General features: G+C 47.5%; 1 protein-coding gene and 1 long non-coding RNA gene across 5 annotated transcripts in view; one reads left to right on the forward strand and one right to left on the reverse strand.

The window, feature by feature from the left end:
- The window catches only part of TTLL10 (tubulin tyrosine ligase like 10), a 229,529-nt gene that overhangs the window by 13,611 nt on the left and 195,921 nt on the right, over positions 1–19,997 (reverse strand). For all 4 annotated transcript variants that reach the window (XM_082229878.1, XM_082229876.1, XM_082229877.1 and 1 more), the window contains 6 exons: positions 10,231–10,320; positions 8,544–8,712; positions 7,114–7,232; positions 6,444–6,558; positions 3,472–3,557; positions 2,786–2,957 (listed from right to left, as the gene is read on the reverse strand). In XM_082229878.1, the coding sequence (XP_082086004.1) occupies positions 2,786–2,957; positions 3,472–3,557; positions 6,444–6,558; positions 7,114–7,232; positions 8,544–8,712; positions 10,231–10,320 (751 nt within the window). The remainder of the gene's footprint in view (positions 1–2,785; positions 2,958–3,471; positions 3,558–6,443; positions 6,559–7,113; positions 7,233–8,543; positions 8,713–10,230; positions 10,321–19,997) is intronic.
- Positions 16,232–18,829, forward strand: LOC309536564. The gene is made up of 2 exons (XR_014221625.1): positions 16,232–16,385; positions 18,704–18,829. It is a non-coding gene; the product is annotated as an uncharacterized lncRNA (long non-coding RNA).

Here is a 19,997-nt window from a genome sequence, read left to right on the forward strand (position 1 = left end):
AGTGGTACCTCAGGTTAAGAACGGTTTCAGGTTAAGAACAGACCTCTGGAACAAATTAAGTTCATAACCAGAGGTACCACTGTATTATTATTCTTCCTTCCTGGATTGTGTGAACCAGCATAATGAATAATAAAGGTTGGGTTGGGGGCACAAGGGATTACTGCGTGGAACCCAGGGGGCGGTGACCCAAAAAAGTTTGGGAACCGCTGCTGTAGAATATATTGAGGACAGGAAGCGGGTATTATGATCCTTTATGCTTGTATAGCCAATAAAGGCTTTCCAGATTTGTAAGATTGGCAAAGAATAACTAGAGAAAACGGAATAGACCTCCCAGCCCTGTGGACGGCACACAATGCTTCTGTTTTTCAAATACTGCTCAAATTGTTTTTGATAGTTGTAAGTGGACTGATTAAACTAGCCGTGCAATTGTCATGCTTGCAAGGAAAGTGGACATTAGCTGATGTTGAAAGCGGGCATTAGCTGATCTCATGTTTGTTTGATTTGATTATTCTGGCCTGAGGCAGTGTGTGTGTGCGCGTGTAGTGCCAGATTTACGTATAAGCTAAACAAGCTATAACATAGGGCCCCACTCTCTTGGGGGTCCCCAAAAAAATTAAAGGGGAAAAAACTGGATCTACATTTCCAAAATATAAGATAAAAAGCAAATAAAATAAAACCTACATACAGTTAGAGCTTAATAATTATGTCACTGTTAAAATACTTCTTCTTAATTATATTTCACTATTAATATACTTCTTCTTAATTGCATTTCAACTCAACAATTACTTTGATAAAATACATATGTTGTTATGTGCAAATGGCTTTAGATACCTATTAGGTCCAAAACTTACCATATAGCATACATTCAACACAAATAACAGCAACAATTTGTTGTTGACAAAAGACAGCTGGACATATAAAGGGCCCCATTACCTTCAGTAGCTTAGGGCCTCATCAAACCTAAATCTGGCCGTGTGTGTGTGTGTGTGTGTGTGTGTGTGTGTGTGTGAATTTTTGCATTTCCACTTCTGTAGGAAGCCAGTTAGACGGGGAGGGGCGGGGGCAGGTGAGTGCAGCTGCTCAGCTCTCTAACAGCTTTGGTATATAGCATTAGAGACTTATTCAGCTCACACAATGCAAAGTCTTTGGCGTGCATTTCCCCCTTTGAAGCTCTCCTTAGATGCCCAGACAGAAATAATCTCTGATCTGTCTCTCTTTCTTTCTCTCTCTCTTCACCACCTGTTAAAATGCTAATGATCTGTCTGTGCCGATGACACAAAACTTTAAGAAGAGAGAGAAAGGTATTGGAAATGAAACTAGGCCGACTGAGGAAAGGACTCTGATCATACAAATGACAGGAAGTCCTTAGACCGGGAACGCTTGAGCTCTATATGCCAGGAGGAATAAAAGGAATAAGGGGGGTGTGGATATCCTGCCGTTGGCCTAATGTACCCACCCACTAAAAGGGACGCGGGTGGCGCTGTGGGTTAAACCTCAGAGCCTAGGACTTGCCGATCAGAAGGTCGGCGGTTTGAATCCCCGTGACGGGGTGAGCTCCCGTTGCTCGGTCCCTGCTCCTGCCAACCTAGCAGTTCGAAAGCACGTCAAAGTGCAAGTAGATAAATAGGTACCACTCTGGCAGGAAGGTAAACAGCGTTTCTGTGTGCTGCTCTGGTTCGCCAGAAGCGGCTTAGTCATGCTGGCCACATGACCCGGAAGCTGTATGCCAGCTCCCTCAGCCAAGAAAGCGAGATGAGTGCCGCAACCCCAGAGTCGGTCACAACTGGACCTAATGGTCAGGAGTCCCTTTACCCTTTACCTTTACCCACCCGCTAAGACTTTCCGCAGTTGCTCTTACGCAAAACGCAGAATCCCGTGCAATCACATAAAACGGGATGCTTCTGTTCAGACTCTGAAATTTGCACAAATACAAAAGCATTTGGGGGAGAGAGGGGAACTAAATGGTTTTTTGACACACACATTGCAAAAAAGCTCAGTGAAGACTGAGTAAGCTCAGTGGCTGTGGAATGCCGATTGAATGTTTGGAGGAGCCATAAATGGAATGGAATCTAGAACAGGAATTCTAGATGCTAGAATGGAATCTAGAACAGGAATTCTAGATGCTAGAATGGAATCTAGAACAGGAGGCCTCCAGGATGCCACACTCTGCTATTCCCCCCCCCCCGGTATGTGGGGTGTTTAATGGGGAGTCCTGACTTTTACAGCCCATAATGGGGGGGGATGCTCAGGCCCAGAAGAGGTGCCAAATGGCTCTTGGGATTCTTACTAGGCCACACACCCTGTCACCAGGCCACACCCCTCCCCAGCCAAGCTTCACGTCCTCCAGAATGGCTGGGATGTGTTGCGGAACTCGACAGCATCACTTGCTTTCCTGGATGGAGGGTTGAGAAGAGTGTCCTGTGTTCAGGAAGCAGCACACTGTGCAAAGGTTAAGATTTGCAGCAGTTGCTCCTCCCACTTTTGCCACCAGCTCCACCCACTACTGGCCTGTGGCCCCTGGAAGGTAGCCTAGTAAGAGATGTGGACACCGGGGGTGAAAAAAGCTGCCTGTTCCTGCCGTACTGGTTGCATTCCAGGAGCTTGCATTTCTGCAAGATGACGGCCCGAGAAGGAGATTTCCCCAGCCCACCCGAGATCCCGGGCTTCCTTCACCTCAAGCGCACCGGTTAAGTTCCCCGAAGACCACCCAGTAACAACTTTCACCAGCCAGCTGAAAACTTGGGGCAGTGGGTTAGCAGAACCTCCACATCACTGCGTTCTCTACCTTTGAACGATCCTCGCCGGGGGAATTTTGTAAGGCAGTTTCTTGTACATAGGATCTTCTTCGATGCTGAGGAGCTTGGCTTGCAAGCTGTTGACCTCGGATTGGTTTTTGAGGAGGAAGATCCCCCGGCCTTGGTTCAAGCTGGCGGGCTTGCAGATCCAGATCTGAGGCTCTGTGGAGAAGAGGAGAAACACAGGCAGATGCCTGGTAGGTCTATCTGGCCCATCATGGCCTCCTGGGCTGTAGCTCAGTGGTGGAGCACCTGTCTCACACGCAGAAGGTCCCAGGTTCAATCCCCAAGGACATCTCCAGGTAGGATGGAGGATGTCCCCTTCCTGAAACTCTTGGAGAGCTACTGCCAGTCAATGCAGGCAATACTGGCTGGCTGCTCTGATTCGGCCTGTGGACCTGTGGGAATATAATGGGGAGGCGGAGAACCACGTCTGCCACCTTGAGCTCTCTGGAGAAAAGGTGGGAGATAAACGCAGCAATAAAAGGAAAGGAATTCCAACTATCTCCATTGGGAATAGTTTCCTTTATCTGGAATCTACAACCATAGTCCAATTCTGATCGAAAACGAGACAGTGCCTGAGCTAAGCAGGAGTTTGGCAGGATAGGAAAATGGTCAAATGAATTCATTTCTGCTTGGGAGGATGTGACTTAGCTCTGAAGCTCCTGACATTCACCTTTATATACTGCAAAGAATATCTCTCTCTCGTCCTTGGTATCCAGGCGGAAAGTCTCAGGGAAAAAGTCCTCCATTCTCAAAACCCTGCAAAAGCCCAGGATAAGAAGAAGGGGTTGGAACTTGCATGCTTCTCGTGAAGGGATCTGCGCCTCTCCAACTAAGGATGGGCGAACAACCTCCCAGTTTGGGTTTCTCCTTTTCCCAATATTCAGTTAAGTTCTCCATATTTCCACACCTGTTTGCCATTTGTTTAGTTACCTTGAAAGCCCTCTTGATTGAAAACCCACCAGCGAATTTCTCCTAATACGCCCTTGTTTGTATGCAATTCTGCCTAACGTACACATTTCCACAGAGCCATTTTCCCTAATACAATGCATATTGTTTTTTGTATGGTCTTGGCAGAAATAAAAAGGTAAAGGGACCCCTGACCGTTAGGTCCAGTTGTGGCTGACTCTGGGGTTGTGGCGCACATCTTGTTTTATTGGCCGAGGGAGCCGGCATACAGCTTCCCGGTCATGTGGCCAGCATGACTAAGCCGCTTCTGGTGAACCAGAGCAGCACACGGAAACGCTGTTTACCTTCCTGCTGGAGCGGTACCTATTTATCTACTTGCACTTTGACGTGCTTTCGAACTGCTAGGTTGGCAGGAGCAGGGACTGAGCAATGGGAGCTCACCCCATTGTGGGGATTCGAACCGCCGACCTTCTGATCGGCAAGTCCTAGGCTCTGTGGTTTAACCCACAGCGCCACCTGCATCTGCAATCAAATGCATGATTTACCCTAGTCTGTGCACCTTTTGCACACATTGCTTGGGTTGAGAGCTGCACTGCAAAATTCAGGGCAGACTTTGAAGGATTGCTGTGTTTCGGTTTCCGTATTGTTTCAGAAAGTGTTCTACTTTTTATTATGTTCTGTATTTTTAATAGATATACTGCAAACTGGCCTGTGAGCTCGGACGAAGGTCAGTATATAAATTTACCGTATTTTTCGCTCTATAACATGCACCAGACCATAACACACATGTAGTTTTTAGAGGAGGAAAACAAGAAAAAAAAATATTCTAAACGAAATAGTGGATATATGATTTTTGTGGTTCATGCTGTGGCCACAGACATGTGATCTGACAGTGAGTTTGGAGTAGCCCAATGCAAAAATCCTGAGGATCCATGTGGATCCATGCTTTGTAACCATGGAGGAGGGAAGGAAGGGAACTATGGATCCTCTGCTCACGACTGCAGCAGATCCCCCCCCCCGCCACCCGCAGGCATTCGCTCCATAACATGCACAGACATTTCCCCTTACTTTCTAGGAGGAAAAAAGTGAGTGTTATGGTGCAAAAAATACGGTAATTAATAAAAATAATATAAATAGGTTTGCTTTTAAATGGAAACTGAATCCAGTTTATTCCACACACCCTACCCCAACACTGTCGAAACACTGGGTCCATATTTCTAGGGGGCCCCACTGCTGACATGCCCCCCCAGTGTGGAAATTGGACAACTTTCCTCTTCAGCCAAGGCAGTTCATAAACCTCCATACCCTCAGCTGTGTGTCACATGATTCCTCATGATGTGATCCCAACCAATCAGCGAACACAATGGTGCCACAAAGCCAAATAGCTCCAGATTTGAAACCCTGTCACACGCTGACTTCTGGATTTGAGGTTTTGAATGTTGGCACAGACTACATTCTGTTCTGGAAAGTTGGCTATGGCTGGGGGATGTTTTTTGCAGGGTGCGTGGGAGGGGCAGTTAGATTATACCGTATTTTTCGCCCCATAGGACGTACCGGCCCATAGGATGCATCAAGTTTTTTTGGGGGGAAATAAAGGGAAAAAAATTATTCCCCCCCCAGGCGCTTGTGGGGCCGGCAGCGGGGAGAAGCGCTGCGCCTCCCCGCTGTCCCCAGAGCTTGCGGGGCTGGCGGCGGGCTCTCCCTGCCATCAGCCTCCAAACCACTTCGGGGGACAGTGGGATGGTGGCGTTCCGCCTCCCTCTGTCCCCCGACCTTGTGGGGCTGGCGCTGGGGCTCTCCTGAAGCCTGGAGAGCGAGAGGGGTCGGTGCGCACCGACCCCTCTCACTCTCCAGGCTTCAGCGAAAGCCTGCATTCGCCCCATAGGATGCACACACATTTCCCCTTCATTTTTGGAGGGGGAAAAGTGCGTCCTATAGGGCGAAAAATACGGTACCTACTTCCCATAGTCAATTTTTTTTTTTTTTTACTAAACTTTGTCCCTGAGGCGTCTCCTGGCGTCCTAAAGCAAACATCACCCATTACTGGGAATACAGCTACCAAGAAGCAAGAGAGGATTTTGCAGCCTGTGTAATTTTTGCAAATTCTATGCATATTTTCACCTTCTTTTGCATAATGTTGCGATGTTTGCTTTTGCTGCACTTAATAATTCACTACAGCTGCACCATATGCTCCCCAGTGAATAGCTTTGGCATCAAAAGGGAGCTGTTAAAGGAACAACCCCCCCCCAAGAACCCCCACTACCAATCAAGTCATCTTCCTTTTTATGCCCAATGATAAATGCCACTCTGCTGCCCCCTCTACATGCCCCTCATCTGCCCAAGGGCCACAGTCCTTTCTAGGCAAGATTCTGGGGGCCGCATTACAGTGGTGGGCAGTCAGATGAAAAATGAGTGGGGCAAGCCATGTGAATGTTATCTTTGTATGGTAGGCTACACATGCATACCAGCACCCTTCTCTAGCCTCCAACCAGCTGAGAAAGAAGCATTATGTGGGTCCGAGGACAAATTCCAGCCAGGCAAAAACACTCAAGGAGATTGTGAAGCAGGCCCAGCGAGGGGCGTGGTTTGGCGAGAGGAAGGCGTGGCCTGTGGAACATCCCAAGGGCCCAATTAGAGAGGGCTAGAGGGCCACGTCTGGCCCCTCTGAGCTCGAGACCCTTCCCCCTTGAACAACATAAGGCGCAGGGAGGCTGTGCTTAAGAGTTTAGGGCTCACTTTGTGGTCCTGCTCATCTTCTTCATCACCCGTTCATACCCCCTCAAGTTCATCAAAAGGCCGATCTTGGTAGTGAGGATCTTGTTGTTAGCGATCTGGTAAAGAAGCTGCTCTCCTGCAAAGGGAGGAATAGCGAGAGCCAGGCTGGAGCATGAAGGCTGGGTCAACCTCTCTCACACGCAACACATCCTTTATTGATAACCTTTGGGCCAAGCCCAACAACAAGGGTGCAGAGAGCCTGCCGACTCCAGCTGCTGCTGGACTGCAGGGGTGCCAATGAGAATAAAATATTGTGGGGGCCAGGTAAGCCCCGCCCCGCATAATCGATCACATGACATGGTGCACACACACCATTTGAATGGGAATGCTCATCAGCTTTTCTGCATTGTAGGGAGTTAGACTCTATGGTGTTCATGGTTCCATTCCAACACTATGATTCTCTGAAGAACAGCAACCATCAGGCTGTAGCTAATGGTAGTCAGTAGACCCACTGATATGAATAGACCTCAGTTAGTCAATGGGTTTGAAAATCATCCCTGACCACTCGTCCTGTTGGCTGTGGTTGATGGAGGTTCAGCAACATCTGCCGAGCCTCAGGTTCTCCACTCCCGTGCCCTAAGACCACTAGGGAAAAGGTCTTTTTGGTGGTGGCTCCCCCAGGCCTCCTTACCTTCTCTGAAGTTGAAATAGGTGTCCCGGCACTTAGTCTCACACCACTTCAGGAAGTAATCATCCCTCCGGTTGTCATAGATACGCTGCCAGCCTTTGTTCTTGCAGAAGGTGTTCACTCTGCTCAGAGGAAGGAGAGAAAACAATGAGGTCCAGCAACTTGTTGGGTTTTTTAAAAAATAAAGAACGGCAGCAGCCCTTGCCTTCACCCTCAGAAGAGTCTGGCTACTGGATCAGGCCAAAGGCCCATCTAGTCCAGCCTGCTGTTCTCACAGGGGCCAATCATCTGATGGCTGCAGGAAGCTGGGGATGAAGGCATCAGCCCTCCTTAACTCATAAGAACATCAGAAGAGCCATTCCTTGGGGGATTCCCTGGTCCTGAATGGGGTAACTGTGCCCCCGAAGGACCAGGTGCGCAGCCTGGGAGTCATTTTGGACTCACAGCTGTCCATGGAGGCGCAGGTTAATTCTGTGTCCAGGGCAGCTGTCTACCAGCTCCACCTGGTACGCAGGCTGAGACCCTACCTGCCCGCGGACTGTCTCACCAGAGTGGTGCATGCTCTAGTTATCTCCCACTTGGACTACTGCAACGCGCTCTACGTAGGGCTACCTTTGAAGGTGACCCAGAAACTGCAATTAATCCAGAATGCGGCAGTTAGACTGGTGACTGGGAGTGGCCGCCAGGACCACATAACACTGGTTCTGAGAGATCTGCATTGGCTCCCAGTACGTTTCCGAGCACATTTCAAAGTGTTGGTGCTGACCTTTAAAGCCCTAAACAGCCTCGGTCCTGTATACCTGAAGGAGCGTCTCCACCCCCATCGTTCAGCCCGGACACTTAGATCCAGCGCTGAGGTTCCCTCATTGCAAGAAGTGAGTTTACAGGGAACCAGACAGAGGGCCTTCTCGGTAGTGGCGCCCATCCTGTGGAACACCCTCCCTTCAGATGTGAAGGAAATAAGTAGCTATCCTATCTTTAAAAGACATCTGAAGGCAGCCCTGTTCAGGGAAGTTTTTCAATATTTAAGGCTGTATTGTTTTTAATACTTGATTGGGAGCCACCCAGAGTGGCTGGGGAAACTCAGCCAGATGGGTGGGGTATAAATAATAATTTTTTTATTTTTTTTTTTTATTATTATTATTATTATTATTATTATTATTATTATTATTATTATTATTTTCCCCAGGATAACCAATAGGGAGACAGCCAGGACTGACATCACTTGTGACTTCAATCACTAAGGTTGCTTCTCCCTCCTCCCTCCTCTTCCTCTTTCCTTGTGTGCTGTGTCTGTTTTACACTGTGAGCAGAGGCCCTGAGGACTAAAGGGTAGCATAGAAATGCTGTCAATAAGGAACTACAAGACTCTGGGGAGCCACAGGAAGAAGCACCCATGACGGAGGGGCAATTCTTTCTGCAGGCGTCCTTACATATCGATTCCGTTTGCTCCTCCAATATAATAAAAAGGCCCCAGGTTGGGAGGCTCCTCTGGCTTCTTCTCCTCTGGGTGATTCATTCTGGGCGATGCTTTGGGAACGCCTTTCTGCCCTTTGGGTTTGGTTTCGTTTGCCAGCTCCCCTTCAGCTAAGTTGGAATTGCCTGGAACCAAGAGAGAAAAGCATGGGAGAGTCAGGTGGCTCCAGGAAGCCCACAGGCGGGGCATGAAGGCAACAGCCCACCCTCGCTGTCATGCATACAACCCTCAGAAGGACCTGGCTGGATCAGGCCAGCATCCTGTTCTCACAGTGGCCAACCAGATGCTTCTTATGGGAAGCCCAAAATCTGGTCCTGAGCACAACACTTGGTGATTCCTGGCAACTGGGATTCAGGGGCCTCCTGCCTCCAGCTGTTGCGGGTGGGCCACCGAAAGCTTGATGGGCCTGGTGTCACCTTGCCAACCCTGCTCTAAAGTACCGTATTTTTCGCTCCGTAAGACACACCTGACCATAAGACGCACCTAGAGGTGGAAAACAAGAAAAAAAATATTCTGAACGAAAGAGTGGATGTATGATTTTTGTGGTTCATGCTGTGGCCACAGACATGTTATGTGATTTGACGGTGAGTTTGGGTTAGCCCAATGCAAAAATCCTGAGGATCCATGGGGATCCGTGCTTTGTAACCATGATTTTGCACCATTGCGCCCCCACAAAACAATGGATGTGTGGTTTTTTTTGGTGCAGGCTGTAGCCATGGACATGCTATGTGATCTGATGGTAAATTTGCGGTGACCCAATGCAAAAATCTTGAGGATCCACGTGCTTTTACTTCCCCACTCCCAGGCAGCCTACTTTATCGCTAGCGTCCCTTATCTCCCTCCTGATCGCTTGCCGATCAGCTACTCAGTGGCTTCCTTTCAACACCCCCTTCCCTCTTGTTTGCCTTAGCGTCTTTTCCTTAGCTGGAGCAGTTTTTTGCTCCTCCTTTTTTTTCTAATTTCTCTCCTCATTGCTTGTTTTAGTATTCCTGTCTCCTCTCCTTGCAAGTTCGCTGTCTTTATTTCCCCCCCCCCACTCCTCCGGCAGCCTCCTTTACCCACAGCCTTATCTCCCGCCCAATCGCTTGCCGATCAGCTGCTCAGCAACTTTGTTTCAACACCCGCTTACATCTTTCTAAAAAAAACCCACCACAGGGACCACGCATTTGCCCCATAAGACGCACAGACATTTCCCCTACTTTTTAGGAGTAAAAAGTGCGTCATATGGAGCAAAAAATACGGTATGTGCTCCCTGCCAGAAGTGACCCTTTCCCCAGATACGCTTGCTTTGACGCCCATGTTCACAGGTCTCCGCTGAGCTGTTCAAAGTTCACAAAGCATTCAAGGAAGGCAGAGTCTGCTCTCCAGAGACCAGGGTGTAGCATCGTGCCAATTAATTTGGGGAGGGGGGTCGTTGCAACTGTGCGACGCCCAGGATGAGAGTCGGCTCCATCAGGTCGGAACTAATTGGCCGTTGCCTCTTTGAAGGCCTCCCATTCTCATGCTCAAGTCCTTTGTGAGAGCAACGCCAGCTTCGCTTTACACATGCAGGCAGCTAGATATGGGTCTGGGTTTGGGGACAGTGTGGGTCGGGGAGGAGTGGAGCAGGGAGGGCACACTGGGGGAAGCAAGAGGGTGCCTACTGCTTTGCTTCTCTGGCTGCAAGTCTTTGTCAGTTTGGCTTTCAAACATGCTCATGAATTTCTCCCTTGTACTTGCGACACACTTGAAATCTGCAGAGGAAGAGGAGGAGAGAAAAAGCCATTGGGCCCTGAAGCAATACAGCGGTACCTCGGGTTACATACGCTTCAGGTAACATATGCTTCAGGTTACATACTCTTCTAACCCAGAAATAGTACCTCAGGTTAAGAACTTTGCTTCAGGATGAGAACAGAAATCACGCGGCAGCAGCGGGAGGCCCCATTAGCTAAAGTGATGCTTCAGGTTAAGAACAGTTTCAGGTTAAGTACAGATCTCTGGAGCGAATTAAGTACTTAACCCGAGGTACCACTGTACTAATAATACCAATACTGACCACAATACTCAAAGATAAATGGTTTTGCGAAAAGGCCCATCTCCCCCAACGTTTGCCTTCTAAATTCTGGAGGAGGATTCTGAGGGACGTGGCAGTTGGCTCTTCGTGGTCATTCATATTTTGTGCCTTTTCATTTGGAATTGCTTCAAATCAACATTTCCTCCGTGGTGACTACACTACTGTTTCTTCAGCACAGCCACACCCACCCTGTATATTTAAAGCACCATAGAATTAGCTGTAGAGCAGGAAGGGACCCCAAGGGCCATCTAGACCAACCCCCCTGCAAGGCACGAAACACAGCGAAAAAATCCCTGACAGAGGGCTATTCAATCTCTGTTTTTATTTTTGGAAAAACATTCTGCATGCAAAGCAAGTGCTCTACCACTGAACTAAGATGTAGAAAGCTGGATTATATGGAGTGAAACTATTGGTCCATCTAGCTTACAATTGTCTACACTGATTGACAGTGGCTTTCCAGGGTTTCAGATAAAGTTCTCTTCCGGCCGTACCTAGAGAGGCCGGGGATTGAGCCTGAGACCTTCTGCATGCTCCTCAACTGAGCCGCAGCCCTGCCACTAAGGGAAGAGCTTGTTTTTCAGAGAGAGAAAGGGACCGCACACCTTTCTGTCCATTAGCTCCCTCATTGAGTCGACCAGCACCTGATCTGCCAGAGCATTTTGAGAGGCAGAGCGGCCAATTTGCTGCCAATAATGAACAGGAGGTGCCCAAGCCAAGTTATTTAATGAGACACGGCCAGCTTCCAAATCGAGGGCAGCACCAGAAACGCGAGTGGGTGGATTCAATAAAGTTCAGAGAAAGGAGGACAGAATTCTTTCTTAAGTCCTGGAAACCAGGTTGAAAATCTGGGTCACAACTTTCCCCTAGGAACAAAGGAAGCCGCTTTTTACCATTGGTCCATCGAGCTCAGTATTGTCTACACTGACCGGCAGCAGCTCTCCAGGGTTTCAGGCAGGGGATAATCCCAGTCCTACCTGGAGTTGCTTTTAAGTATTGACCTGGGATGTCTTGAATGCAAATCTCTGCCGCTAAGCTGCGGCCGTTCCCCAAAAGAAATGCACCCATTGAAGCTTCTGCTTTGAACTTTTGTAATTATTCTGCACTTTCCACTTGGTCTGTTCATGAAATGCAGCCCGAGATCAGAGGTGGTGGTGGTGGGGAGTAATTCAGTTTAGTTTGCATATTAACACCCCCCTACCTAATTTGCGGGGACACGGGTGGCACTGTGGGTTAAATCACAGAGCCTAGGACTTGCCGATAGAGAAGGTCGGCGGTTCAAATCCCCGCGGCGGGGTGAGCTCCCGTTGCTTGGTCCCTGCTCCTGCCAACCTAGCAGTTCGAAAGCACATCAAAGTGCAAGTAGATAAATAGGTACCACAACAGCGGGAAGGTAAATGGCGTTTCCGTGCGCTGCTCTGCTTTGCCAGAAGTGGCTTAGTCATGCTGGCCACATGACCCAGAAGCTGTATGCTGGCTCCCTCAGCCAATAAAGCGAGATGAGCGCCGCAACCCCAGAGTCAGTCACGACTGGACCTAATGGTCAGGGGTCCCTTTACCTAATTTGCATTTCGGAAATTCGGACAATCGGTCCATCTAGCTCATAACCACACTTTCCTGAATTTTGCAAGGCAGTTCTCCAGCCACAAAATGTGGACCAAAAATTTATGTATTGAGGAAAGGTGGCCATAAGAATGCAATTATGAGTGAAAACAAACAAAAATGTATTATATTAGGGAAATTGCTTGCAAAAAAGAGAAAGACAGACATATCAGGCAAAATTGAATAGAGAACTGTGTATATTAAGGGGAATGTACACTGATAAATTTCCGTGGGGATCATTTTTTGAAAAAGGAATATGGCAACTGAAATTGACACTTTTGTCCTTTTCTACCTGAGAGTCATAAAAACTGGCTTGGTCTAGTCTGTGGACATTCACAGTCCAGGAATACTTGGCTGTCCATTTGGAAACCTTTGACTTCTCATAGTTAATAGTTAGATATTCATTTCTACCATAATCTGCAAATCCAATAAGCAGCTGTCTTAAGCCTCAGATGGATTTCCAAGATTAAAATGCCATTGCTTGGGCAGGAGGTACGCCTGGCTCCAACCTTGTCATTATTTATGAGCCAGCCCAAGAAGATTTTGTTTTGTTTTCCTGGGCATCTGGGCAGCATCACTGATATGATTGTACTGCTAAATCTGTTTTTAATACGTCTGTGTGATTTTATGACCGCATTCTTTACTTGCTTGAAAATCGCTTTGGGAGTTGGGTGGGTTTTATTTATTTTTGGTAATGGGAAGCGATACATAAATTCAATAATCCCACTCAATAAACCTCACCTAACAAAATGGAAGCTTTAGTGGTGCTTTGTTTAGGCGGGCGAAAAGGTACTGAGCCCAAAGTTATGGGACAATCAGCCAAGCACTGAGTAGAACTCATTTGGATAACACAACTTTCCGCTGCCTGCCATTAGTATTAGTTTTGTTTTTTATAAAAAATGTTCATTTATTATTATTTCATTATTGGGTTTTTTTGGGTGGGGTTGTTGTTTTTATTTTAATTATATATTTTGTGGTTTTATATTTTGTTTTTTGTTCTGTGAACCGCCCTGAGACCTCAGGCTATAGGGTGGTAAAAGTAAATGTAAAGGGACCCTGACCATTAGGTCCAGTCACGGGCAACTCTGGGGTTGCGGCGGTCATCTTGCTTTACTGGCCGAGGGAGCTGGTGTACAGCTTCCGGGTCATATGGCCAGCATGACTAAGCCGCTTCTGGCCAACTAGAGCAGCGCATGGAAATGCTGTTTACCTTCCCGCCGGAGCGGTACCTATTTATCTACTTGCACTTTGATGTGCTTTCGAACTGCTAGGTTGGCAAGAGCAGGGACTGAGCAACGGGAGCTTACCCCGTTGCAGGGATTCAAACCGCCAACCTTCTGATTGGCAAGTCCTAGGCTCTGTGGTTTAACCCACAGCGCCACCCACGTCCCTTATAGGGTGGTATATAAATTCTAATTCTAATTCTTCTTCTTCTATTATTATTATTATTATTATTATTATTATTATTATTATTATTATTATTATTATACTATGCTTCATTGGAAGATCTCAGAGGGGTTCACAAGATAAAAATACAGGATAGAAGCACAAAATAATGAGTTAAAAATGAAAACAAAACAATAACACCCCCCCCCAAACACATTATTCTAATAGTAGTGCCTGGTCTGCCGTCCCATTTGTCTTTGCCCCACCCTACAAACTTAGACTCCAAATATGTTTTCTTTCACTAATAGAAGCCTTTTTTCCAAGCCCAATTGCAGCATGCGGGTAATTTGAGATGTGCTGAAGCAAGTGTGGAGCCAGCCCATTGTGGGTGAATGGAGCCCTCTCCCACCAGCCTCCACCTGCCTTTGTAAAACCAGCCCTGCCCATTCATCTTCTGCCTCCCTTTGGCCCTTGAAGAACTCAGTGGGGAGGGACCATCAGTCGGAGCCACCTGCCATTGGCTCCGGCCCCGCCTGTCATTGGCACTGGCTCCGCCTGCTCTGGGCGCCCCTTCCGCCCTGCCAGTCATCACAGGCCCATCTCAGATCGGTGCGAGAGGCGGTCTTTGCTCACCTCTTTGCCTATTGGAAGGGGCGCTTTTAACCCTCCGCCTGCCATTTCCCAGGCGTCTTCCCGCCGCGGCTCTCCCCTTGCGGGCCTCACCTGCTTCGGTGTAGTATGGATACCAATGGAAGCCTAAGCTGATGGCGGCTGCTCTTTCACTGGCATCCAAAGGCCTTTCATCCATCCATCCTATATAAGCCAGAGCAATTTGGTCAGAACCGGGCGGGCACTGGCTCTTGTTTCGAAAGCCAACGCGGCCGAGTGGTTAGAGTGCCAGCCCAGGATGCAGCAGAGACCAGGGCTCAAATTCCCAGCTCCTCAATGACTTTAGGCTGGTCTGTGGTGGGAATGGGGGGTCCTAACAGCTCTCAGCACACCCAGCAAACTACAGCTCCCAGGATTCTTTGGGGGAAGCCATGATACTGCTTTATGTGTACAGTACCGATGGGCCCCAGGATAAATATCTCCACTTACAGCTCTCTCTTTTACATAATTCCTCCAGTGCCTTGAAAAACAGTTGAATGGAAAGATGTGCAGATCACGAAGATCCTCTGATAGGCATTCTTGTGGTTCCTCAGGCCCCTGAGGTTCAGTCAGCCTTTACAAGGGACCAAGCTTTTAATATGGTGGGCCTTGTCTTGTGGAACTGCCTGCCAATGGAGGTTCAGCAAGATTCATTCCTGCCTTCTTTCGGATGCCTCTGAAAAATTGTGTTATTCAGTGGCCTTTTATGTGAGAATTTCTTTTTACCGGCTAGTATTTATCAATGCTTTTAATGGATGTTTATCAGAATGGAACTGTTTATGTGGTATACAGCCTTGCGCTCTCTCTCTCTGTTGTTGTTGTTGTTTATATATAAAAAGTGTGGTCTATAAGAATTTCAATAAATAAAATTAAAGTGGAGCAGTGATGCCATCGGGCTTCTGGCAGGGGTTCCCAGGATGTAGCTAAGCACAAAATGTAACATAACCTCACTTTGTGGCCAATTTCAAAAACTGAATGGATGGAGGCACAAACTCTTTCAATGCAAGGTGATGGATTCCACATTGCTAGATGTTTTAAATCAGAAAATGGCTGGCTCCCTCTAGCAGCAGATTTTACCTATCAGGGATCCTGTAGCGAGGATCTTACCAATCAGGGATACCCTCGCAGCAGATTTTACCTGCGAAAGGACATTGTAATAGTGGACTTCCTGCACTGGCTAAATGGGATTGGCCTAAATAACCTCTGAGAGCCTTTCCGATAGCTCATTGAAGAGTTCGGCACTTTGAGCTGCTCCTTCCCTGCACATCGGCTCATTTAATTATTTAATCAAAGCTCTTGAGCCAAACGTCGCCTGGCCAAGGGAGAATCTCCACTCGAGGCTCATTAGTTCTTTCGACTGCCTCTTGCCGCTTAATGAAGAAGCGCTTTCTGTGTTCAAGAGCAAAGCTGTGTCTTCAAGAAGCAAAGGCTCGTGGAAAATTAAAGAATTCTTTTCAAAAAAAACAAATCCTCTTGGGGCAGCTTCCTCCAAAGTGGAAACGGTCTTGTCATACATACATATCCCTTTGCAGGGCCCGGCTCTACCATTAGGCAAGTGCAGAGGCCGCTTCAGGTGGTTGATTTTGGGTGTCAGGAGCGGTTCCTTAATTTGTTGCTGCATTCGTGAGGGAGAAGTGCTTGTGGGATTTTCTGCTTGGGGTCCCCCAACCTCCAAAAGTGTGGCCCCACCACCCCTTGCCCTTCCGATCAAAATTGGGAGGGCAGCCAGAGGTGGGTGGGAGTGGGATGTCAAGGTGGTTTCTCTTGGGATTTGGGGCTGTGGGGCTGACCTGAGAAGCACGTTTGTCTTTGAAGTGTCGAGAGAAGCGGGAAGCTGTAGAGCTTCTTCTTGCAGACCTTTTTTGAAAGGGGAATCGATGTTGAGGCTCCTTCCCGCTCTGAAGCCATATCCTCTAGAAGCTGACTCGCACGCAGATCATAATGGGGAGGCTGTGATGTCACCTGTTGTCTCAGGTGCCTTGCCCTCTCCAGAACTCTCCCCTGGCTGGCCAAGCGAGGAGGGGATGTGACTGGGAACCTGGCTCTGCTTCCATCCTGTGAAAAGTCGCTGCCAGTCAGAGCGGGCAGTAATAAGATAGCTGAGCCTTCTGGGTAAGGCAGCTTCCTTCAGTGGGCAGAGCACCTGCCTGGCATGCAGAAAGTCCCAGGTTTAATCCCCAGGTAGTGCTGTCCCCTGACAGAAACCCTGGACAGTCACTGCCGGTCAGTGCTGACAATACTGGGCCATGGGCCTGAATCCACAATTTGTTTATTCAATATGAGTTGCAGTCAATTAAGTCCTACTCGGAGTGCACCAGTTGGAATTAAGTTAATCATGGGCACAGGTTTCAGTGGGTCTACTCAGAGTTGTTGTTGTTGTTGTTATTTACTTATACCCCACACGTCTGTCCGGGCCTCTCTCCAGCCACTCTGGGTGGCTTCCAGTAGGATATTAAAAACACAATAAAACACCAGTCATTAAAAACTTCCCTAAACAGGGCTGCCTTCAGATGTCTTCTCAAAGTCAGATAGTTGTTTATTTCCTTGACATCCACAGGGCGGGTGCCACTACCGAGAAGGCACTCTGCCTGGTTCCCTGTAACCTCTTTTCTCGCAGGGAGGGAACCACCAGAAGGCCCTCAGAGCTGGACCTCAGTGGCCGGGCTGAATGATGGGGGTGGAGAAGCTCCTTCAGGTATATGGGCCGAGGCTGTTTAGAGTAAGGTTGGCATTGGGTACAAAATGGCAGTGGTCATCCCCTCATGCAATCGAGAAGAGTTTCCTGTTTTCGTTCAGCATCGATGCTGAACCTTGATGCTTTAACAGGCTAAGCAGATGGTGAGAGTCCTCCGCCCTCTAGGAGCTTACAGTCTAACGTTTTAACAGGCAATGGAGAGAGAGACAGGAAGGACAGAAGAGGCCAGAGGAGTGGCAGTGAGGAAAATAAATTACACCTCCCTAGGCTTCAGGCCAGGATGAAGGTTTATGCCAAAAGCACTTGGGGAGGGCGCTTTAAGAGAGCTCCATTTCCAAAATCCATTATGGCCATTGGGGATGAGTGAATCAGTCCATTTTGATTCATCTGCGTTTTGCATTTTCCCAGCCTTTAGCTCAGTTCTCTGCATCGGTTGCGATGGCTTCTCCCCGCATGAAATCTTGTATTTTGAAGCACGGCTTTTTGTGCTGATCGCACTCCTGCCTGCCTGTCCCAATGTCCCCCACGGTGTGCCAAACAACCCGGTCAGATTCCTCGCCCCCGCTGCGTAGCAAGCACAACAAATGTCAAAGAAAAGCCTTTATAGTTCTGTGGTTCCAGTCTATGCACTCTGCCATAGCTGAAGGCCGCTATCGACGGATCCCCTATGAAGAGAGCATTTGCCCATGTGCAGGGGGAATGCGCCTGAAGATTTACTCGGCTACTTACTGGTTTTCCAATCTGTGAGGATTCATGAGCAGCCTTGTTCAAAGATTTAAATCTCCCAGTTGAGAAATCAACTGGATACAACTGGGTATCTAATCAACTTTTTATTAGGGAGCAGGTCACTCTACAGGTCTGAAAAGGTGGCCTGTGCTGCCTTTAGAGTGGCAATTTTAAGGAGAAAGGTTTGTGGGGATGTTCAGTAAAATTATTCAGGGGAGCAAACTCTTATCTGATGGAATGTCTGGCTTTCATGATTATTTTAACTGTGTACTGTAATTTATTCTGTTTTACGCATTTTGAGTTTCTGCAACAGCTTCAGCCACACAAATAAATAATATTCATATTCGCATCTGTGTGGGTTTTTTTTTTTAAGTTTTCATGGAAATTTGTCTGCATTTCAGTGCAAATTTCTCCTAACAGACACATTTTTCTTTGCAGTTTTGCCTAATCTGCCCAGTGTTTCAAGGCATAAATATTTATATTTTCCCAGATGTTATCTTCACAAACATACACATTTTCACACATGCTTTATCTTAGCACAGTGGTACCTCGGGTTACAAACACTTTGGGTTACAGACTCTGCTAACCCAGAAGTAGTATCTCGGGTTAAGAATTTTACCTCAGGATGAGAACAGAAATCGCGCGGTGGCGGCAGCAGGAGGCCCCATTAGCTAAAGTGGTGCTTCAGGTTAAGAGCAGTTTCAGGTTAAGAATGGACCTTCAGAACGAATTAAGTTCATAACCAGAGGTACCACTGTATACGCATTTTTGTTCCCATTGGTTGGCTGGATAAATGCACCACAACATTCAGAGAAGTGCAGATTTTGAGGGATGGTTGATTCAGCTCACTTCTGGTTTTAGAAATTGCAGGTTTGCTAGACTCTCCTTTAAATGCAAACTGAACCAAATTTCTCTCTCCCGTCTCAAATATCCTTGTGTAGACGGCAATGCTGCAATATGGCTCACCAGGGCGTTCAGCTTAACATTATGTGACTTTCCTCCTTTGCAGATCAACATAAGTGAACAACAGCAAAGACCATGCTGTCATAAGCAGCTGCTTCAGTTGGATCGGTCCTGAATTCGAGGGCTGGACCCGGCTTTTGCCCTGATCCGAATTTAACCCCTGATTAACCCCTGTCTCTCTTCTCCCCACCCCCATTACATTCTTACACCAGTGGAGCTTTCAAACAACCTGGAGTGTTCTGGGGCTCCCTCAACCCAATCTTGCCGAATTCTGGGTTGACCCACATCAGTCTGATTTGGTTCAGGATCCAGGATTTGACCAGATCTGGTACATAGCAACCTCCCTGGGACTTGTGGGTATAGGACAGTAAATAAATTTAAATATTAATATCAACAACAACAACAAAACATAGTCCCACTAAATTCCTTTTTAACCCTGCACTGTGATAATCAGAGGAAGCTGAATATATTATACCCCAGATTTGTTTTATAACAAACCGACCAGAGCCCTAATTAAACACCAGCCTCACCCTCAGATTGATTCAGGACTGACTGAGTCTGGGTTGGGTTGGGTTGTCCCAGGTCCCAGTGATTTGGGGGTCTGGATCAGGGCCCTGAATCAGGTCTGTTGTGCATGCGCAGCCCTAGTATTTATATTCCACTTCTATAAGGGGTATAACATTAACTTGGCAAAGTTTGTTTAGGTTGATTGATATATTAACCCCAGAATACCCAGATGTGTATCGTGTGTGTGTGTGTGTAATTTTCATTTTCATTTAATTACATTGTTTTCTCTCTGTGTATCTCTATGTCAATACACTATTGAACATTATTTTTAAAGGGGATATCATACTCAGCTCTTCAGCCAAAACGGCTTACAGATTTATTTATTTTTAACCTACAGTCCTTACCTTCAGGCTTACAATCTAAGAAGGCATGACACATAAAGAAGAAGGGAAGAGGAGGGCAGAGGAAAATGCATGAGAAGGACACATGGGACTAACTGCATATCCTTGATGCAAACACAGAAGCCATGTCTGAATAGCTGCTGTGGGCTGATTTTTTAAGCACCTCTCTCTTTTTCTGCTTATTTTCTCACACACCCCTCCACTTCCATTGGTGCTCCTGCCCCCCCCCCCCACCGGCAGTGGCGGTTAAGAGCCATTTTGAGACACTTTATCCTGAAACCCTGGCTCGAGAGATACACAACATCAGTGACAGGAGGCGCGAGAGGGGAAGGAGCTCCCGTTCCGTTGAAACACGTCCCCATCTCTGCCTAATACGGGGAGGCTCCGTAATTACAAACATAAGGAGATCAAAGAGGGCTGTCCCCCGGGATT

Source organism: Podarcis vaucheri (genome assembly GCF_965113315.1).
Source record: "Podarcis vaucheri genome assembly, chromosome: 7".
NCBI classification, from domain to species: Eukaryota; Metazoa; Chordata; class Lepidosauria; order Squamata; family Lacertidae; genus Podarcis; species Podarcis vaucheri.